This window comes from Corvus moneduloides, chromosome 4, assembly GCF_009650955.1.
Source record: "Corvus moneduloides isolate bCorMon1 chromosome 4, bCorMon1.pri, whole genome shotgun sequence".
NCBI classification, from domain to species: Eukaryota; Metazoa; Chordata; class Aves; order Passeriformes; family Corvidae; genus Corvus; species Corvus moneduloides.
In genome coordinates, this window is record NC_045479.1 from 12,883,543 (window position 1) to 12,906,037 (window position 22,495).

The 22,495-nt window shown below is 37.0% G+C and overlaps 1 protein-coding gene across 7 annotated transcripts in view; it reads left to right on the forward strand.

Annotated features, from left to right (window-relative positions):
* The window catches only part of PACSIN2 (protein kinase C and casein kinase substrate in neurons 2), a 53,929-nt gene extending 31,434 nt beyond the window's left edge, over window positions 1–22,495 (forward strand). For 3 of the 7 annotated variants that reach the window (XM_032107809.1, XM_032107811.1, XM_032107810.1), the window contains exons 3-12: window positions 7,039–7,195; window positions 7,932–8,167; window positions 8,839–8,994; window positions 10,038–10,213; window positions 12,671–12,791; window positions 13,756–13,761; window positions 14,883–15,007; window positions 15,676–15,792; window positions 16,738–16,934; window positions 20,662–22,495. In XM_032107809.1, coding sequence (XP_031963700.1) covers window positions 7,039–7,195; window positions 7,932–8,167; window positions 8,839–8,994; window positions 10,038–10,213; window positions 12,671–12,791; window positions 13,756–13,761; window positions 14,883–15,007; window positions 15,676–15,792; window positions 16,738–16,934; window positions 20,662–20,774 — 1,404 coding nt within the window. In that variant the 3' untranslated portion in view covers window positions 20,775–22,495. The remainder of the gene's footprint in view (window positions 1–7,038; window positions 7,196–7,931; window positions 8,168–8,838; window positions 8,995–10,037; window positions 10,214–12,670; window positions 12,792–13,755; window positions 13,762–14,882; window positions 15,008–15,675; window positions 15,793–16,737; window positions 16,935–20,661) is intronic. The other 4 variants (XM_032107812.1, XM_032107815.1, XM_032107813.1 and 1 more) reach the window with 4 other exon arrangements.

Here is a 22,495-nt window from a genome sequence, read left to right on the forward strand (position 1 = left end):
AAGTGACAGTCTGGCAGGGTAAGCTCTTGAGTTTGTTCCCTTGCACTCCAAAATAGCTCAGATTTATTAACCTTTGAACTGTGGTACAAGGCCCATCTTTTTCTTGAAAGGCATTTAGGATAGAGTGGGGTGGCTGGCTGTGGGACCTAGCTGAAAAACTGACTGTGAAAGCTGGTTTTTGCTCACTATATATCTGTTGAAACTAAGACAACAACTTCTAGTTGTTGAAAGTTGTTCTGTTGAGCTGATGAGAACTGTACTTAATAAAACTTTGATAAGTGAACTTCAAAGCTTTTGCCATTGCATTGACAGAAATTTCATTGTGTTTAGGAAATAAAACACTTTGTTCTCTATCAGTTTTCTGACTTTAGAAGGCTTTGTTTTCTTTTGGAACTGTCACTGCCTTTGCTATGGTTTCTTACTGAAAAATATGAATCTAGAGTCTGTCGTTGCCTGGTAGTAGATGTACTGCTCTAACCTTGTCTGGGTGCATATGCTCAGACTGTCCATGGAGCAATTCAATGCAGGTTACTTCATCTGTTAAGCTTTTTTTATTAAGTTGCTATTTCAATACTGTTCATGGAAGCTTCCAGTTCCAGCACTGAGAGTTAAGCTCAGTGCTGGAAATACAATACGAATAGTAACTTGTTTCCTCTAAAGGTCAGTATTTTTTATTGCAACACAGATATTGTTATCAGGTTCTGATTTGTGGTTGGGAAATTGTTGCCTTGTTGAAAGGGAATTGGAGAAGTTGCTGTTTGGACTCATGTTCTTGGTGATGGTTTGCTGTAGATCTGGCAGTCAAAAAATGTGGGTAGATCAAGGCTTAGGCAGAGGTAGTATCTTGCATCAGAACAGCTGATACGACTGAATAAAACAGGCTTTCAGAATTATACGTGTTTGTTTAGCATGCAGTAGAAATAGCAGCAGCTTTCACAATTAAATTGAATCTTTTTTTCTTATTTGCTTAACCCAAGATATTACTTAAAAGCTTTTTGTCTTCTAGCAGGATGATAAAATCCTTTTCAGAAGAACAAATCCTTTCCTTTTCCTCTAATTTCTTCAGGTGTTTAGTCAACAAAACTACTGTAGGAGTGAGAGAATTTTGTACATATTTTAATAAAGGGTGCTTGGAGAACAAAGAATTGAAAAATAATAAGAAAATACTTTCTGAAAGGTAATTACCATGATAACAGTGGAGGATTTCATCAAAGTTTCAGTTGTAGTAGTGTCTTAGATTACTCAAGAAATGGAAGTTTCTCTCGATTTATTTTTCTGTCAAGCTTCAGGGTACCTTGATGTGTCTGGTTAAGCTCATAACTCTCTCTAGCTGCAGAAATCTTAAAGACTGAGCCATATTGTTGATAGGATGTTGAAGGAATTCCTTCATCGGTGTTACTTAGCTGACAAGGATATGCTTTGGGTAATCAAAGGTTATTGCTGATAGCCTGAAGCAGGGTGGCAGCAAGTTTTCCAAGGGAAAGCAGAAAATGTACAAATTGAAACCCTTTGTATTTCTTTTTCATCTATTATATGGAGTCTAAGATTTTGCATGACTGCTGTAAATGCATCTTAGTTTGTGATAATTATTTAGGGCACTTTCTGCATCCAAAAATAGACCGTGGCAAAACTGGTTAGTTCCAACATTGTGTTGCTTTAGTGAAACACGAGAAGTGGGCAAACCTATTGGCCTTGTCCTATTGAAGTAGTTTTGGAATGCCCGTGAAAGAATTTGTTATATTAATAATTAACGAAATACATCATAAAATTTGCCTTCTACTTATTAAGCCCCAGTCTTATGCTTGGTAATCACTATCAGGGGCATATTAAAAGAAAAGTGCCTTGGGCAAGATGAGACCAATGCTCTTGCTCAGTTACATACCTGTGAAGGTAAGAAAGCCAATGAGTGAGTGTTCCTAGACATCAAAGTGGAAGTGTATGCATATCTTGCAAGGTAAGACATCAAAAGGAGCAGCTACCCTGTCTGTGGAGGCACTTACTTTAAATGAGCTCTAGGTCCCCCAGAGACTGTGTGCCCCTTATCCCCTAGGTGTGCTTCCTTATCTCCCTGACTTTCTGCTAACATCAGCAATATGGAGCCCATTTATTGCAGGGGTGTTTAAAACACCTACTACCCAAACAGAAATAGTCACTCTGAACAGCTGCTAAACCTGCAGCTGGGATTATTTTAGTGCTGTGAGCGATTCCCTTGGAGGACAGGACCTGGTGTGCATTTCGAAGTGCTGAACACAGGGCTTTTGTTGCATTCTGAAGGATTTGCTGAGAATCCACTAGCAATATAAGATTTCCAGCCTCAGACAGTGGAAGCTGATCCCCTGTGTAGGATGAGTGAATCAAATTTGGCCACTGTTTGCATTGCCATTGTCCCCTGCCCCCTTCTAACCACATTAAAAAAAACAAAACAAACCACTAAAAAAATTCTACCCAAAAAAATCCCCCCCAAACCAACCAAAGCAAGGCCCAAATGAAACACTCTGGATAAAAAATATTTGGACTCTGCAACAGTAGATTCCTGTCACATAGACGTTTTTTAAATCTCCTCCTAACTTTGAGCAACAGAATATTTTTCATTTATAGTGCCAGGTGTTTGCTTTACTGGTGTATTTGGCTTAAGATTTTGTGTGTTTAAGAGCTTCCTCAGGATTTTTCTTGTAACCAGTGGTGAATTTATATGCATAAACTTCCCCAGAGCTAGCACTCATAGGTACTGGGACTGTGTATGTGCAAATTATGCAGCAAGATAATTATTTTTATTTATAAAAACCACACAGTGGTTATAGATGTTAGTGCTGGTTGAAATGTTTGGAAACTTCCTGTTTGACGTAGCTGGAAAGAAATTTTGCTCATGGTTCAATGGAATGCTGGAAATAGTGTGTGTCCCCATGCTGGCCACTGATGTGTGGGTTTCACTGTGAACCTCTAGAGCTTATTATTCTGTTTCGTGCCTAGGAGTATTTGCCCCTAAAAATACCCTTGTTGGCTTTCTTTTGAATGGTTCCAGTTCATAAGGGCTGACTTGTTATGAATGAGCTCTGCAAGCTTGGAAAAAGAGTTGACATCAACTCTATCTTCAGGCATTTGAAACTCCTGAAGTATTTGTGGTTATAGTGATTATCATGATATGCTGAAATTACTTAAGAGGAGTTTAGCAATAGCTGAACGTTTGCCACCTTCTGGGCTGCTAACAAATGAAAATACTCTTCTTTTTTCTCTGTGTACCAGAAAAACCTGCAAAGTATGTTTAACACTCTAGGCTTTTATGCTGCTCTATGAATATGCCTTAAAATAAAAGTCTAACAGTTGAGGTAAAGGAGCCTACATAATTTAAGACTCCTTTGTGTTTAGTGCGTTGAAATTGTAGAATAATGAGGTTGTAAACTCTTAGATATTCCCACTAAAGATCCTGTCAGTGACAGTGCTTGGCTCCCTTGGTCTAAAGAAAGCTGCCTGGACTGCCAACTATAGGATGATCAATGCCTCATCAGAGGGTGCCTCTGTGTTATTTTCTGGATATTACTGAGTCCCTAAATCTTAGATTTGGCAGAGGGTTTGAGGTGACATTGCTGTGCTCATGCCTGAGAGGAAATTATAAAATCAGAAGGAATGCTTTCTTGATTAAGTGGAGACCTGATGCCATCTATAATGCCTGTGAGAGATAAATGGGCAAAATAGGATCAACTGAGGTTTATTAGTAGCAAAGCTCAGTATTTTTTGCAGTGGAAAAGAGTTAAAACAGATAGTTACTTCAAATTAGAACAGGTAGGGAGAGTGACAAAAAACTATGAATCACAATTTTCACAGAATTAACTGATTGCATCAAAAAAGTGACCATTATAGTGGTATTTTTAAGAAATAAACTCTTGGTTATTTCCTTTTGAAGTGTTTCTGAAAAATGAGGGTAAACAGCAACTGATTTTGATATCCTATAATAAACTATCTCTTTCAGATGGATGTAATGTTGATACTAAAATGAAAGTAGGGTATAGTTTTTAAATATCTGTTTTTCTTCTTGAAATGGTAAGAAAGTTTGTAATCTTACAATTTACTTTTCTGAAACAAGTATTTTATTTGTAGGACATGGAAACTTAGAACGTCATGTCATAATTTCATTCATGTCTTAGTTGTCTGCTGTCTGTTTAACAGGAAATAGCCCAATGCTCAGAATGATCAGAAAGTTATTCTAACTAGCAAAATCACATCTGTTCATGTACTGTACAGGGCTCACTGAGAAATCTGAAAACTGCCGGGCATTATGTAAATGTGGCTCTGACTGAAACCTGAAACAAAGAAGCACAGGATTTTTTTTTGTTTGTGTTTTTCCTGGCCAGTTGCTACAAATAGAAGAATTTTTCATTTTTAATTTGCTCAAATAGTTGTTGTGAAGGGGAAGGGGGAAGTCTTGCAGAATGTTTGCCAGTAACCTCAGAAACTGGAAAAAGGAGTCTTGAATAAACAATGTATAACATAATGCTTTTCAGAGTTCAGGATGTCTTGAGTGTGTTTCTGGGTTTTTCATTTATTGTTTTAACTTATCTACAGTTAATCTGGTAGTTCCTTGGTGACATAAAAGCTGGAATTCTTTTCCCTTTACTTGGCTCTGTGGTCTAAGGACCTTGTGCCTCAAACCTCATCTCCTACAGTGACAAGGCTGCACATTCCTCTTCTCAAAGATTTGTCATTGCAGCGTCCATAACTTAAAATGCAATTTTTTTTAAGAAACCACTAGGTTTTTAAAGTGTTACATGCCAAGTTATATAACTTATGTTCTCTGTCATGAAACACAGAAGAAATGCTGTATTTCCAAAATTCTAGCATTCTTCATAGGGCAAATTTCAGTGTAAAAGGCTTTCTTTGCAAGACTAGGTTATTTTCTAGTATTGTAGGCCTGGTTGCGCCTTATGCTGATTCTAAACTGTGATGCTGAGTTCCTTCAGTCCTCCTGGGAGGAGGAGTGAATTATCCGTGGTGTGCATGCAGCTCTTTAAAAGGTGGCCTAATGAGATAACAGTGAATGGACCATCATAGGTAAGCTCGGTTCAGTTCTCTGAATACCTGCCTGAAATTTGGCAACTGCTAGATGTTACCATGAGATTAGAGTTTGCTCAGACAATGCAAAATGAAAGGATTAAATGTACCACAAGGCAGCCAGCTCTCATTCAATATTAGCATTTAAAATGCTAATTTAATAGTGAAGATTTATGAAAGGAAATGTTCATGTTACAGACATAAATCCCTGGGCACATAGCTGGAGACACAAATTGATGCTGATATAAGGCTTCAGTAGTTGTGCCAAGCTAACCTGTTTTGAAAATCTGCTTGTCTGTGAACCTACAGATGGAGTAATTTTGAGCAGATGAATGATTTGTCTTTCATTACAAAGACTGTAGAAAGTATTCTTGGAGGTATTTAATTTCCTTAACACTTTGATGACGTAGGTATAACTGCCTGCTCCTCGATCTGCACTTCTCCTGAAAACAGGAGGTTATCTTTCATGCTTTCTTGGTAATAGATGCAATCAGTTGACATGGATGCATTGACTCTCTCTGGTAGCTTCTTATCTTCAGTTCTATTGTGGCTTATGTTTAAATGTGCAGGGGGTATGTGTATGCATTTGTTTACATGATTTAGATGAATCAGTGACTGCTAACTAATGCATTACTTAAATGCTAACTAAATTCCTTTGATCTGTTGAAGTGGATCTAGTCCAAATGAAAAAACGTGCTCAAATGAATTCTTTGAAGCCACTGTCTAAGAGGAATGGTTTTGTTATTGATAGTTTTGATTTTATTTTTTTCCCAGATTTAATGAGAAGTCCTAACATCTGTCTGTATTTATTAGTGTAGTCATGTATTCTTCCAGCATTTAATATAGGGATTATTTTCCCTTTTAAGAATATTCCCCTGTATACCATTTTTCTCAAGCAAATGGCTTGCATGTACATCAGCTGACAAAGTTCTGAGTAAATGAACCTAAAAGTTGGATGTTTTTCTGTATGTCAGATGGGAAGCAGGTATGATTCAAATGTAAGAATGACTAGCGTGCTTTGAGTATTTGAATGTTTAATCTACTGCCTTGCTGCTAATCTTCATTTTTCAGTCAGGTGGTTAGGGCAGATAAGAAACTGGCTGTGATATTTAATAGGCTGTGCAAATTCTCTTAACAGAGTTCTTAGGTCTTGTTTAATGTTTACAAAAGCCAGGCTGAGTGACCTTGAATTCAGTGGAAATGTTACTCTGGGAGCAGTGTGTAAGGCTTTTTGTCCTTTCAGACGTTTAGATTTGCTATTCCATGTTGGTGTGTGAAAAGGGAGTGTTAATTATATAGTGGATGTTCATTATATAGTGTGCATTTTGCTCCATGTCCTCATTTTATTGTAGCTTGTACATTGAGCAGCTGTGGGGTTTTTAGTATTTACAATTCTAAGTATGGGAGCTCCACGTCATTGCTGTCAGTATCTTCCCACATTAAATTCTAGAGTATACTTTGGAAATAATTGCTATCTGGTTTGTCAGCAGTGAGTGCATTCTTAAAAACTATTATTATGGTTGATAGAGATGTTGCAATGCTCCTTTGCATGTCTGTGCAGTTTTATTAATCCTGAAAGATTAAACACAGCATAAAATTAAGGTATTAGGTACTTGATAATAAACAATGAAGAGGGGAAGAAATACTCTATTATTTCTCTTCATTTTCTCCACTATCTAGAACATTACCAAGAAATAATAATGCAGAACAATTGTGGTGACTGCCCATAATTACATTGCAGGCCTAATAAAATATAATAAAGCTTTCACTTTTAAAATTAACAACTATTTTTTACAGGGGAGCTTGTAGCCTTTGTTATATTCTTGCAGTTAGGTTTTATGATTAATTGATTTAAGATTAATGAACCGAATTCCATAATGGATTATTTCCTGCTGTATTATCTTACTCTTAGTTAACAGTATTTGTGTTAATTAGAGATTTATCTTGTTTTCAGAGCTTTCAAGCAGAAATTAAGTATTTGTCTCTTGGTAGGTTGGAAATTACAAGAGGACAGTAAAACGAATTGATGATGGCCACAGACTTTGCAATGATCTTATGAATTGTATTCATGAGCGGGCACGGATAGAGAAGGTCTATGCTCAGCAGCTCACAGAATGGGCTAAAAGGTGGAAGCAGCTTGTGGAGAAAGGTAATGCCTTCTGAGTTTGAACTCTGACAACTTTCTCAAATGGAAAAAAATGTTTCTGTATATCTTTGTTTTGGTAAGTACAAAGTAGAAATATTTTGTGTTTTAGCCTATAATGGAGTCTTTGCGAGAGGCTCAGAAATGTGACAAATGACCAAGCTTTTTTTGATAAAAAACCCAACCAAGCAAAGGCCTGCTCTTTTGCAAGTTTGCTTGTTTCTTGCTGAAGCAGATGAATCTTGCCTCCAGGGCTGAGTTACGTTCTAGAGAATTGTCTGTTTCTGGATAATTAACTGTATAGTTTGTAAAGGGATTCTGAATAACAAGGGGGCAGTGATTGTGGGGGAAAGACTAGTAATTAAAGACCTAGACATTGCTCTAAGGAAGGCTAAACTGACACCCATTTAATATATTCTGCAATAGTTTGTCCTTTCATGGTTATTCACCCTTCAAAAAGTACACTGAGAAACTGAAGGCAGTTAATAGAGGAGCTCACATGTGGAACACTGAGAATTGTGGTACAGGGGTAAGGACTCCAGACTAAATGAATATTATTTTTTCTGGCTTAAAAGTTTATAATACTCTAAATTTATATGAAAAGCAATTGTTCCCTTTCTAGGTTTGCATCAACGTTGCTGTTTACAAGTGAATATAAGTCAATAGTTTCAGGTAGTTTCTTGGGAATATAAGTTCCATGTGGGTGATGGTTACTGAGAATGACACTTTTTGTTGTGTTTAGGCCCACAGTATGGAACAGTAGAAAGGGCTTGGTGTGCTTTTATGTCAGAAGCTGAAAAAGTGAGTGAACTACATCTAGAAGTAAAAGGTTCACTGATGAATGAAGATTTTGAAAAAATCAAGAACTGGCAGAAGGAAGCGTTTCATAAGCAAATGATGGGAGGATTTAAGGAAACCAAAGAAGCAGAAGATGGATTTAGGAAAGCTCAGAAACCCTGGGCAAAAAAGCTGAAAGAGGTACAGCAGTAGATTATGTATTAGATATCCTGTGTTATAATATACTAATGTTTCAAATCTCTATAAGGGAGTAAACTCCCTATTCTTTCTGCTGGACCCTCCTTTCTCTTAAAGATCTCTTGCTTTCTGTCCTCTTCTGAAAATAAATATTTTTCTCTTGGTCTCTCCTAATCTTGGTGAGTTCAGTGAAAATCTGGAAAAAGTGGAACTTAAGCTATCATTTTAACAGTATCTGATCTCATGCAATTGAAAATTACAAATTGCTCAAATAAATGAAGGAATAATTGTTTGTGGGTTTTTTCCCCTCTCATGTAACATTATTCTTAAGTAACAGGTTGGTAGAAGAAGGGGAGCAGGTAAACATGGGCATGAGGGAAAAGTGTTCAGTCGGGGACTTTCTGTAAACCTTTTATTGAGTCTGTTCAACACTTCTCTAAGCTGTATGAGTGACCTTTCTTGTATGGTGAAAGAATGCTCCAGTAATTTCCTGATGTTGATTCTTACATGTTGTTCATTCTTTGGCCTAAATGAAAACAATTTCAGCCCTCAAAAAAGAAAAAACATCCTGAAACAAAACCTGACAGTTTCTTCATTGCAACATGATTTTATGGCAAAGATTTTATGATTGCTGTAGACTGTCCCAGATGCAAAGACTCAAATCTCCTTTGTAGGTGGAAGCTGCAAAGAAAGCTTACCATGCAGCCTGCAAGGAGGAGAAGCTGGCTATATCCAGAGAAACAAACAGCAAAGCTGATCCAGCTCTGAATCCTGAACAGCTCAAGAAATTACAAGACAAAGTGGAAAAAAGCAAACAAGACGTACTAAAGGTATACTGTATGTTTTTTTTAACCTATAGCTTGGTCTTATTGAAGCTCTTTTTTCTCCTGAATGTGCTGTGAACACCAGTTCACATAGCTCTCTGTCAGTTACAGTCCTGTACCAAAGGTCAGCTTTCTCCCAAGAATGTGTTCTTGCCAAATTTTTCTACTCTGAAGATGAATAATGTATGGCCTCCATTTAAGTACTTTCAGCAGGGAACTAAGCACAGTAGGCCAGCAAACTTCTAGGGCAGAGTTCCACTTGTTTATTAGTGAGGGCTGAGCTATTTCACTTGAGAGTCTGAGAGACAGATGCCTAAAACTTGATGACATCTAAATACATCATCATTCTTGACTGCAGAGTGCATTTTTTTTTTAATCAAGCTGCTATAATTCTTTTAGATCAATGCTGTTCTGTTGCACAGTTTGCTTTATCTCTTCAGTGGGCTGCTACTGAGAAGCTTTTAACGTGTGACTCCTCAAGGATGTCCTTATCCTTTGAGAATGCTGTTCTGGGATCTGGAATGTTATGTTCCATCAGTTGGGATCTTTAAGTTCCTGTCTGTGGACTGCTTCTGTAGATCAGTGCAGAGTCTGAGGTTGTATCTGTTAGCTGAGCTCACAGTGTATGCAATTTATGTTCACAAGGATGTACACAACGTTTGGGGTTTTGGTCATAACTCAGTGCACTATGTAAACTACTAAAGGAGAAAAGGCAGCACTTTAAAAGGTCTCCAAATACCTTCAATAACTTGAAAGACTTTCTGCTCTGATATACTCCGTAGCTCCTTTGGTTTTTATCTTTGGTGTTACATTAACATTTGTCATGATTTCTGATAAAAAGCCAGAGAAGATGCTTGGAGGTTTATTGTAACTGTTTCTGCAGTTTACTTAGATAACTCTCGTTGTGCCCTAGTGTGGTACAGTGGTCATGGACAGAGATTGCAGCTTGGCAACTTCTGGCCTAAACCTTGGCCATTAGTGCATCGCTAAGTCTGTATTGTAGGGCAGTAATAAAACATATTGCTAACAGTTTGGTTTTGTGCCCCCAGACAAAAGAAAAGTATGAAAAATCACTGAAAGAATTAGATAATGCTACTCCTCAGTATATGGAGAACATGGAGCAGGTATTTGAACAGTGCCAGCAGTTTGAGGAAAAACGGTTGCGTTTCTTCCGAGAGGTGCTCCTGGAAGTTCAGAAACACCTTGACTTGTCCAACGTTGCAAGGTAAAGCTGAACAACTTCAAAATTAATGCTTACTGTACTTCTCTGTGAAAAGTAACAAATGCTTCAAATACGTCAGAGTTCAGAGTTCTGATTTGTTTCTAATGTGTTGCTTCAATTTGAAAGTGTAAGATTAATTCTTTGTTTTGTCTGAGATTAGCACCTATCTCTAACATTTGCCAGAACCAGCAAACCTTCATTCTTGTGGTATTTTATAATGAAATGTGTTCCAATTAGAAAGGATTCAGGGCTTAGAATCAAAAAATGCTGGATCAAAGACTGAGAAAAGAGGGTTTTGGTGTATTATGTGTCTTTCATGTTTATTGGAGAACAAACTAGAATTTATTAGTGTAGGACGGCATGAAATTTGTAGTCAATACATTTATTGTTAAAATATTAGAGTTCAGTAATGAAATTACCTTAATCTGGGGATAAATTTAAGATCCATAAGTTAACCATTGCTGAACTCTTAATTTCAAAATCTGCTCTTTATACTGTCATATGTATCAAGCGTGTCCTGTACTTTGCTCTTTCTGCATGAGCCCTCACTGTATTCCAAGAAAGCTAAACTTTTGCTAGGGAACTCCAGACACAGGACTACTTGCAGTGAGTGCTGTAACAATAGTGGAATTTTACGTCCCACTTCTAATAGCAGAGATCACATGCACTCTGGTTAGCACTTCAAGTGCAAGGAGAAAAGGAAAAACTGAGTTTGGTTTTAACCCTGAGCAGTGTCCCAAACTGGCTTGCTATGCTGTCACACACATGTTAAGGCTGGAATGAGTGAAGAGGGTGACATAGAGGCAAGAAGGAAAACAGAGCAGGCAATAGATATGGTCAAAACCACTTATTTTGGCATCATTATCATTTTGGGTTGCTTCAAAGTTCTTATGGAACTGCTGTGGGAGACAGGTTCTTTTTACTCTGAGTAGATAGATGGTAGAATTGCTGCCCATTTGATTCAGTTTCATCAGGTTAAAGGAAACTACAAAACAGAAATAAATGAGAAATAGTTGACTTAATGGACAAGGCTGGAGGAAGACCACAGAAAATGACCAAGTGGAAAGGCAATGATTTCATTTTAAGATACTTAAAACTCCAGGAGTGGTCATAATAAGGTGCAAACAAAGAACAGAACTATTTGGGTGAAACTAGGAAAAAAGCAGCTGTAACTGTTTATCTATTTCCTTACCTTTGCCTCTTTTAGTACAGAGATAAAAGATGTAGAATTAGTCTTGAAAAGAAAGTTTGATTTTTAACTTTAATGATGCTAAAGAGCACAGTCCAGAAAACAGCCTGCTGTGCTTTCTACAGATGTAGGCCTAAAGTTTATTGTTGATTTAACTGATGGCTAGTGAGTCATTCAAAAGGATGTATTCCCTTTCTCAAAATACGTCTCTCTATTGCTTAAATGCAATGAAATGACTGCTGATGTAGAATAAACCTCATACTGTGCATATGTTAAAGCAGTCAAGTATTATATAGAAAGTGAGAAATGTAGAAGTGTATTTTGAGAAAGTTTGACCCCTTGACAATGTAGCACTAATGAATTCTAGTTCTAAATTTTGTGTGATTTGGTCTGGAAGGATTTTCACAAATTCTCTATCTTGAGTATAATAACAGCTTAACTATGTATATAACAATATAATAGCAGTTCTGTGTCACTTATTTTAAGCCTTGTGACTGTTGTGTTGATATTTTTTTATACTCTGAGTTCCATATTGCACCATATTGGTGGCTTTGATGTAAATGTATTGTCATGCACATTACCATGTGCATGGTCTAGGATCAGGGGATCAGAGTTGTATCTGCAGCATGACTTCTATTCTGTTAATGAAAAACAACTAGAGTAAGAGATAAGAAAAAGTACTGAGGTTCTTTTTCATAATGTTTGATATAAATAGTACTGTTAGTAAAATCAGAGAGTACCCAAACCAGTCAGTACAAGCAGTTAGCAGATATTATACCTGCACAAGAAAATGTGTAACCCATTTACCTCTGCTTCAAGTTTGGGATTTTTTATTTTTATAATTGCTTACAATTCTTATTGGATTAAAACAGGAGTTTTCACAGAGTCCAATGGACTTGGCAAAAAACCAGTTTCTACTGTCCTGTAGATAAGCTTTGAAATTAAAGAAACTTCAAGATTGGCATTCAGTAGTTTAAATAAAGTCCCATATATATATATATTTTTAATGACAGCCAATTAAATTTCTTTACACAAGAGTCATAGTTTTAAAATCTGGCAAACAAGGATTTTATGGTGTGGTGAACTTTTAGCAAGTTTACTTGTTGGACTACTCTTCCCTTTTTACAGGCAGTTAACAGGTCTGTCAGTTTTTAAAAGTCTGTCTTGCTCTAAGTTTTTTCAATACTATTGTGAACTTTGAAATATTAAAAAAATAAACTCTCCAGGGAATTTGCCATGATTCTAAATTAGAAGACAAATTTGTTTTGCAGTTACAAAAATATCTACCGTGAACTGGAGCAGAATATCAAAACAGCAGATGCTGTTGAAGACTTGCGGTGGTTTAGAGCTAATCAAGGTCCAGGGATGTCAATGAATTGGCCTCAGTTTGAGGTAAGGTCACAGTACTTTAACCCCAGAATTGTTTTGTCTATTTTTTCCTCTTTGCTTTTTGTAGTATTTCTTTCTGGTGTAATTCTCAACTTCAGGCTTCCAACACTGCATTTTTTCATTTTACAAGTCATAGTAGTTTTCTTCTCTCAGTTTTCATTGGGCTCTTCTCATCCCACAACTTTTGGAGGTGATTATGTTGAGCACCTATTGAAAGAGGAATTGGGTAAACCAGAAAACTACAGTGACTTTTTTTAAGCTAAAGTCATTACTGTAGTCATCAGCCATCTCTAACACCTGCATGTTATCCTTTGTTTTACTTCTCCCCTTCGGTGGGAGACTTTGGACTTCAATTAGAATTTCCCTGCTGTTAGCAGGTAATTTGTACTGTACGCTGCAAAGACTCTGAGAGAGACTGAATTAAACAGTTCAAAATTTGGAAATTGGTATTTCAAATTCAATACTGCTGTATTAAAAAAAAATCCACCTTGACCCAGTTGGTCATTTTATTGCTGGATGCCATTTTCAAAAGAAAGGAGTTTTTGTAAGTAGTGTTCTGTTAACATAGCCTACAAGAAGTAAGTACAAAAACGTGTCAGTGCAGATCATACTACTTGTGTATGATTGCTGGAAGTGGAATGAGTTGGACCAGAATCATGGGTTTAGTTGAAAGAAGTTCTAGACATTAAATTAATGGATTGGAAGCATAAACTCGGGAGTGTTTCACTGTTCCCTTATTAACCATAATGGAAAACACCACTTGTTTTCAAAATATTGAGGAACTTTAGATTAGAGCATTTGAGGAAGAAAATTAGGAACAGTAGAATTTCTTTGCCTGAAACACTGAAGTGCAGTTACTTCTGCATGGGGAAATTACCATCCTTTTTCTTAAGCATTGTAATTAACAAATGAAATACTCCTGTTGCTGTTTTCCTAATCAAGTTTTTTCTCATTTACATGCTACAAGGATGACGTAAGTAAAAAAGTCATGATCAAATGACTATGAAATTGCATTATAAACTGCAAATATGCATAGGTCAGTGGTCTTTAAACTATGGTAACTCAGAAATCCAATATGTATTTTACAAAGTTAAAATAATGAGGTATTTGAAGAACTGCAGAAAGCACTGGACTGACCGTGCTACATATATAAACCAGGACTAATAGTAACTCTCGAAACTTCATTTTCTGATAAAAATACTTACCTTAAATGCCATCTTTTGTGTAGCAAACTCCCTCCTGACTCTTTTTTTACCTTTAAGACTTCTGAGAGGAAACATGTCTCAGCATAGGATATTTGCTTGCATCCAGTTTGTTTTCTGTTGGTTCCTGCTTTGTATCAGTATAATATATAGTATAACAGTATATCAAAGCTTAACTTTGACTTGATGCAGGAGTTGTGTTTAGATCTCACCATGCCTGTCCCATCTGCTCCTGAATGGCTCAAAACATCAAGGAGGGTCTACAAGTGGCATCATGACTCTTGTCAATACTTGTGTTGATTTGAGCCTTAACTCTTACAGATGGCTTTTTAGGACTATGAATTTTACCAAATCTAGAATGAAGTACCTTAAGGGCTCAAATCTTAGGGACAGGAGAAGCGATATAAAATGAGTTTAAAAATTAACTTCTTTGTAAGTCATCTGAGAGTGCTTCTTGAGAAGTGAACCCTGTCTTACAAAACCTTTTTTAATTAAATGTAAGAGTTACCTTTTAAATCCAGATGTCTTGGCGTTATTTGAAACTGTGAGCCTTCACAGTACATATTTTAAATATCCGCACTGGCCAGCTCTTTTGATTTCTCCAGTTGTGTACCAGATGTCTAGTATTTTAAGTCTTTTCAAGGGGTTCAGAATACCAAGCAGGGAAGTACAGGTAACCTTGGGATTTTGTGAGTAGCACAGATACCTGTTTGCAGTGCTGGAGCAGGAATTAGATGAGAACTGTAAATGAAACATCTAGCATTTCTCATCTTAAGTAATTATTGGCAGTGTTGTATGTATGGATGTACGTTCCATAACTCAGGTTGAAAGTTAAATGTGATAATTACATGTTCAATTAAATTTCTCAATCACGTTTTGCATTCATTGGTAGGAGTGGTCTGCAGACCTGAATCGCACTCTCAGTAGAAGAGAAAAGAAGAAGGCTTCTGATGGAGTGACTCTGACTGGTATTAACCAGACGGGAGACCAAGTTTCACAACCTAACAAACACAGCAGGTAGGTTTTTTTATGCCTAAAAACACTAATTGGAAAAGATTGTTGCCTTCAAATACACTAAGCTCTACAGGATCAAAAAATCACCGTTCAATCAAATGATAATTATCTGCAAGCATTTTTAGTGATGTCTCTGCACTTCACAAATTAATTTGGGAATTATTCTTCATTTTATAGCTCTCTTTCCATTGGGAGCTGAAGGAAACCAAGCTCAATGAGAAACTGAGCTTTCTGTAGCTGATCTGATGGTCTCTTGCTACCTTCCCATCTCTAGAAATGACAGCAATACTTTGAGATCTTAACTTGCAACACATTTAGTCACATCAGAATTCTGGATGTGATTAATACAAAACTGTTAACATCAACTGCTTTAAAAAGGAGTGAAGCTGGCTAGAAAAATTGCAATGCCTTTTATTTCAGGCAGTAGGGAAAAGAAATTGTGGTCCACAAAGGATATTCTAATTGTGGAGGAATGCTCCATATGTGAGACTTTCCAGGCTTTCTTGAGCCTTATGCTACACTCAATAGATGTTTGGGTTTTCGTTTAGATGCTTATTTAAATTTTTTTGGCTGAAGGAGGGGTCTGCTAAGAAACTGCTTAGTGGGACACCAGTGACAGTGTTCTCTTATACAGATAGGGTCACCATAATGCTTTTTCTTTTCCAAATTAGCAGTCTTAGTGTCCAGAGTAACACAGTGCAGTCAGTACAATCAAGTTACAATCCCTTTGAAGATGAAGAAGATACTGGGAGTACTGTCAGTGAAAAGGAGGACAATAAGATCAAAAAGTTGGTGAAATGTTGTTTTTTAATTGTTTTCACATTTGCACTTTCTCTATCCAGGGTTTTCTATTTTCGGTTTCTATAACACTACGCTGGTCAGTGCATGAAGTGTTTTTAAGCAGTTATGTAAGCAACACTGTAACCTGTCTTTCCTAACAGATGCCATATTTGTTGCTTGATCTTTGATTTTAAACTACTGTGGTTATTGGCAGTTGCTAACAGAACTGCTGTTGCTTTTTTTCCTTCCTTTACCAGCCCTATAAAACGTTAAAACTGACATGTTTTTCTAGTGAAACTGCTTCTGGAGCTTTACTGCTCTGTGTCTTCTCACTGAGTAAACCTGCTTTTAAGATTGCTTTCTTTTTTGTTTAGGACCTTCTCAAACAGCTGCCTGTTGCCTGTTGGTTCAGTGTACACTCTAGGGATATTCCACTCTCTTCACTGGCATGTGCATGCTGAGCAGTGAACTTCCCTTTAAATAATCAAGTTGTTGCAGTATAATGAAGTTTTTTATTGATGGATTGCAATATAGAAAAAGCATTGAAAGCTATTGTAGAGGTTCATAGAGGTTTGGGAGGAAGGTTCTGCAAAGCAATTTAAATACCTTATCCTAAACCAGATAATCCCTCTCCTCAACTACTGCATCCCTTTTACTATTCCAGAATAAGTAATCCCATGGATTATGTGGATTTCTTGATAGAGAAATTTTTCTAGTTTGTGGGGAGATTGATATGTGTTGGTTTTGCCTTTTTCTAACTTTGTAAATGCATTGCAATATTTTTTTTTTTTAAATGAGGCATTATCAGTTAAAGATAGGTGAGAAAATACCAGAAAGTTAGTTTCCAAACTGGGTCTTAGAGTGGAGTTTAAGCTTGTTCAGGGGTATCTTAGTGGTATTTCTAGTCTCCTATTTTAAAGGCAGTAAAGAATAATTTCAAAATTGATTTTCAGTGTTAGCAGCTATGAGAAAAACCAAAGCTACCCTACAGATTGGTCTGATGAAGAATCCAACAACCCTTTCTCTTCCACTGATGCAAATGGAGACACCAATCCCTTTGATGAAGATACCCCTCCTGCCATGGAGGTGAGAGTACGTGCACTCTATGACTATGAGGGCCAGGAGCAAGATGAGCTCAGCTTTAAAGCTGGTAAGTTTGCAACATTCACTTTAAAATATTTATCAAAAAGGAGAAAGGCAGGGGATTTTTTTTCTCTTCAGGTTTTATTTTCTGAAGTCACCTGTTTCTCTGGATCCTGTATAACCATCACCCCTCCTAATAGTGCTTCTTGGTATCCCCTGTTTGGCAGCACTGACTTCCAAGCTGTTTGGAATATGTTGGGTTGCCTCTGAGATATTCCTTTCTTACCATCTTAAGTGAAACAAAATGACCTGCAGACCTGAAAATCCTCTCCCTTTTCTTCCTTGGTGACAGTAACAGCTGCTGCTTTTAGCTGTCTGGAAATGCCAGCTCTACAGAGTTGTTTTTTTAAAGGAAAATACCACAGCAGCTAATCATGAAACTGTATTTAATCAACTGATAGCTTCTCTGTTTAAATGGAAAGCATCCAATTTTTGGCATCCAACTTTCTTCAGTGCTAACTGTTTAGGGTTGAAAATTTAGCTATGGACAGATACTTTCTTTAACTGTCTCTTTCCACCCCTCTTCAGTGTATGTTAAGCAAAGGAATTGTCTTTACCTGGTTTTTTTAGTATTGTGTTGTATTAGGGTACACTTAGTACACCTCTTCCTTCTTAAGGTGGTGTATCTCCCTTGAGCCCTAAACCCTTTTTCCCCCTCTGTTACAGGAGTTGGGAGAACAGAATAGATGCAACTGGTGGGGGAGGCCCATCACAGTTTCCACACATAGGAAGGTGACATGAGGGTGTGATGGCTGCACACCACAGGTGCTGCTGTCTCCAGCTGAAATCTACCTCCTGTTCATGCTTTTCAAGCCAATTGTTCAATTGTCTTGTCCAGAATTTCAGGAGACATTTTCCAACTAACAATTCCAGGACAAGATTGCTGGAGTAGTTTAGCAGAAGCAAACAGACCTTCTCTTTGTGCAAATGAGAGAGATAGACACTCTTTGAGCTTCTCTCTTTTCCCATTTGCTTGTCATTTATTCCCATCTCCTGTAATAACTAAATTAATTGTAATAGAAAAACAGGATTCAAGTGTTTTAAAACAAGCTCCAGATAGCTTTTGGTTCTGCCTCCCTTTCAGCTGGAGTTAGTAAGAAGTGTGCTATTTCTATACCACCTGCTGTGGTTCTTAGGTGGGTGTTAGGGGTAAAAGTTAGGAAATCAGTCAATGTTGTAGCTAATCAGGGAACTGCAGGACATCTGCTCTGCTGATGGAGAAAGGGTGGTGCTCAGAACAGTGTCCCCAGGTCATATTCTAAATGCAGTTTGTGCTTTCTGAACCAAAAAGCCCCCTAGCTCAGGTGGTGCTGCTCTGCCTTTAACTCACCTCCTTCCTTTTTTATTAGTAAAACCACTGAATATCTGACTTCTCTTCTTTGTAGACAAGTATTGTAGGCTTCCAGAGTGGAGAAATGGGTTATTTGTCCGTGAACTTTGCTGAATTGTGCCCTGACAGAAGTACAGTAGTAACAAAACATCTGGTACTTTCTGTGGAATGCACACAAGCCAAAAATTACTTTTCATTCTGTAGACTTCAACTGCTCCTTTTTTCTCAGCAGGGAATGGGAGCATGCTAATCCTCTTGAAATATATGTCTGGTACCTGTGAAGCAGCAAGGGTTTACAGTAACGAGTCTTTCCTTGGCAAAACTGCAATTTTGTAATGGTTAAAGACAAAGTTAGGTATTCTGTGCTGGAGTACCAGCTGTGTGTGCCACTGTGAGGTCTGTAGAAATAAAGTAGAGGAGGTATGAACTGTGAGATGTATGTAGACTTCACTTAAAAAGAGTTTAGTACTTTGAAGGAAGAGCATTAAACAATGTTACACCACCAAATTATGGGATTGATGCAATTGTTGGAAAGGGATGATGTGCTAGACCATTAATCCCCTTACAGATGCTGAATTATAGGATGGCTACTTAGCTTTTAGGCAGAAGTGTTAGTGTGACTAGCTTTACACTGAACACACAGAAAACTAAGGAAAAAGCTCACCAGGCTGGGTGGGAGCCAATTTAAAATGTACTCCATCCTGTGTTCCTCTGTAGATAGGCATAGGCTCCTAAGCAGCTGTCAGCAGAGGATTTAATGCATTTTAAGGATTTGTTCAAATGTACATGGATATTCTCAGATGGGATTTCCTTGGGTATTCAAAGAATTTGCCTACAAAATGCTTCTAGATACGTTACAGAATATATGCTCTGCACAGTGTCCATTAAATGTACTTCAATACATGAAACTAACTTTTTTTAGTGGAGAACTTTTACATCTGGTGGTTTTTTGGGTTTTTTGTCTTGGCAAACAGCTGTGGGAGGCTTCCAAAGAGGAAGAATAACTTTATTCATATCTTGTGAGAGGTTTTATAAGCATGTAAGAGGATGGAACATAATTATTTACAATGTCTATCTCACCCTCCTGTGGCCCTCCACAGCTGAGAATAAATAGGAGCAGTAAATGTTGTCCCTGCAATGTTGTCAGAACATGTTACTGTGTGTGCTGGTTTTATCATCACAGTGGTTTCACTGTAACTGCTGTGCAGATGACACTTAAAAGTGTTAATATTTTCTTAGATCTCCAGCATCACTGGGTTTCCAAGCCCAAGCTTTGATACAAATGCATTTGTTGGAGCTTACTGTCACTGAAATGTGAATTTTTGGTAGTCTTTGTTTCCACTCTTTATTAACACACACTTCATGGAAGTAACAGGAAGGTTTGGAATTGTACTCTCATTCTGCAGCATTAGAAAAAGTGGGAAAAATTGTAAAATGTCTCCGTAAACCAAGTAGAGTCTGAAGTGCCAACATTTGTTCATAATGGTTTTTTATGAGTTTCCTGATAAACTTAAAAACTAGAGGAGATGAAGATTTAACCTTTTTATCTAAGAGAAAAGCTATAAATATAGATGTCTTGAGAAGATTTAATACAAAGCTTGTCCATTTCTACCAAAGAATTTATAGTCCTGAGGCTAGTTTATATTCTCCTAAATGACACCAAGACTCTCTGCTCTTTGGGACTGTAATAAGTGATTAACATCTTCATCATCTATTTCCTATTGCTGAGATAAAACACAAATCAGTTTTATCTAGGCAAATCACTTGACACAAATAAGTTGCACAGGAGGAAATAATTGTTACTCAGTGTGGCCTTTTTTGCCTGGCTGAGGTGGAGCTTCACTTGCTCCTATGGAGCATCTTGGAGTCTGCAGGCTCTCCACTGTCAAGGTATTCACTGAGGATGTGGAGTATCAGATGTGCACTGTAGTCAAAATGAACTTATGTTATAGTTCATAAATGTCTGAATGGATAGTCAGTAAGTTAGGAAGCAAATTCTGAGTTACTCAATCTTTGTAGCATTTTCTTCCATGTTTCACATAAAACCTTAAGACAGTAAGCCTAATGAAATACTTACTTCACTTGCACTGACATAGGTTGGGAGTTACAAATGTAGGGTTATTCTGCTGGTTCAGAGGTAGTTGTATGATCCACAGCTATGTTTTAGTTTCTAAGTAATGATTCTTCCTATTTTCTTGAAATTGGGGACCTCTCATCCAATCTGCAAATCTGTAAATGATAGATACTCTTAGCATCAATGGCATGAAGAGCAGAGAAGGGAGGATTTCTTCTTGGGCCTGGATTGGGCAGGGGAGGAAGAGTGGACATGTAGGTAACTGTCATATAACTTCCTGTTTTACTGAAAAGGATTCAGCTTGTTAACAATATTCCTTCTTTTCTTCAGGGGATGAGTTAACCAAAATGGAGAACGAGGATGAGCAGGGCTGGTGCAAAGGACGCCTGGACAATGGACAAGTTGGTTTATACCCAGCAAACTATGTGGAACCAATCCAGTGACAAAGGACAAAATAAACACAGAAGTGCCACAAGAGCTCTGTAGTCCTGTACAGTGTATTTAGGTAAAGTGAGAGGAAATGGAATGGATGTATAGAGTGTATATATTTTAATGAAAAGGCGAGAGCTTGATACCGAAATAAGGCTGAATTAAAGACAAAAGCTTGACTTTGTTTTCACAACTTGTACACAATGCAAAGGAAAGGAGTTAGGTTGAAAAATAGTATGATAAGAAAAACACTTTTTAAGCTTTTTCTTCCCACATGGTCTGTTATTGTGGATCCTAAACATTTTTTGCATTTTCTATGCTTATGCCTCATCCTACCCCAGGTATGTGGCTTACGCTCACTTTTGTTTAATCAGTTATTTTAAGTGACCTTCAGTAACTCGCAACTTGAATTTTAAAAATTATTAGAGTTAATTTTTTATTTGTTCTTATCAATGTCTGAAAGATGCAGTATTTTTTTATTTAAATGCTATGTAGTTAAGCACCTTTTTGTATGCTTTGATTTATCAATTAATACTTAAATTATGACATAAATTTAGTCACCATTTGACTGAATGAAATCTCTTCCCATGTTGTAGTAATCTTTCTGTCTTGTCAGCATGGCTTGAAGTTGTAAATGGAGTTGTAAAACAAAATACTGTATTTAATAAATATCTGTTACAGAAGGTTATTTGTAGCAGAGATATCTGCAGGTGTCATAGGCTGGGATTCTATTACAAGTGTTCTTTACGTGGGTTGACACTTGAACTAAGAGTTTTCCATCTAGATCTTAAGTGGCATTCAAAAGAAAGACAAATTGTGCATAAGCCCCAGAAGAGTGGCTATTTCCAGCACATGTTTGCAGGGGGGAAAAAAAAAATCTCCTTTTAACTGCTAATGATTTTTGGGTGATTTGAAATGTTAAATCTGTGAAGGCTGATTATCTTGAACAGAGAAGACTGTAAAATAGACTAAATGCTTTTATTAAGAGCCTATCTATGTTGTGTATATGTACATATAATTTGATATTCCAAAATATGAAGAGCATGGCTATTAGTTATCAAGCCTTTTGGTGTCAATAAGATTTAGACTATTTTAAGAGTTTAAATTTTAGGTATATTTAAATCTGCTTTCCTGCCATATTCATTACTGTACCATAGACAAAGTATTCTGTGATTAGATTTTTCAGAAGTACAGTAAATACACTAATATACTCTAAATCAGTATTTGTGGATCAGCTAATGAGTCAAAATAGAAACTAGATTTAGTCCATACATGGATTATTGTAGCAGAACACTGTACAATCTACATTTGTTTGCAGTTACAACTCGGCCAGCTGTAATTGTGTCAAATATGCATTTGTGACATTGAAAACTGGGTTGTAAAATTACAGCAGATTTGTGTTAAAACTAAATATCAGGTAAGTAGATATGCCATGTTAGGAAGCTACACTGTAATGAAGTTAACAAATCTTTTTCCAGGTAACTATAAAACACTGTTGGTAATCTTGGACTTTATCTTTGAGCTTATAGATGTATTTAGTCATCATTTTCAATGAATCCAAGTGTGCAAGCTTAGAAAGTGGATGTATGTATATGTCTGTCAACAAAAACTTACCCACATATTTGTTCATCCACAGGACAGTTACTAAAATTGTCAGGAATTACTGGTTTGGGTCTCTGTATTGTAAAATATTTTAGAAAACAATAAAATCTATTAATCTCTTAAATACACAGAA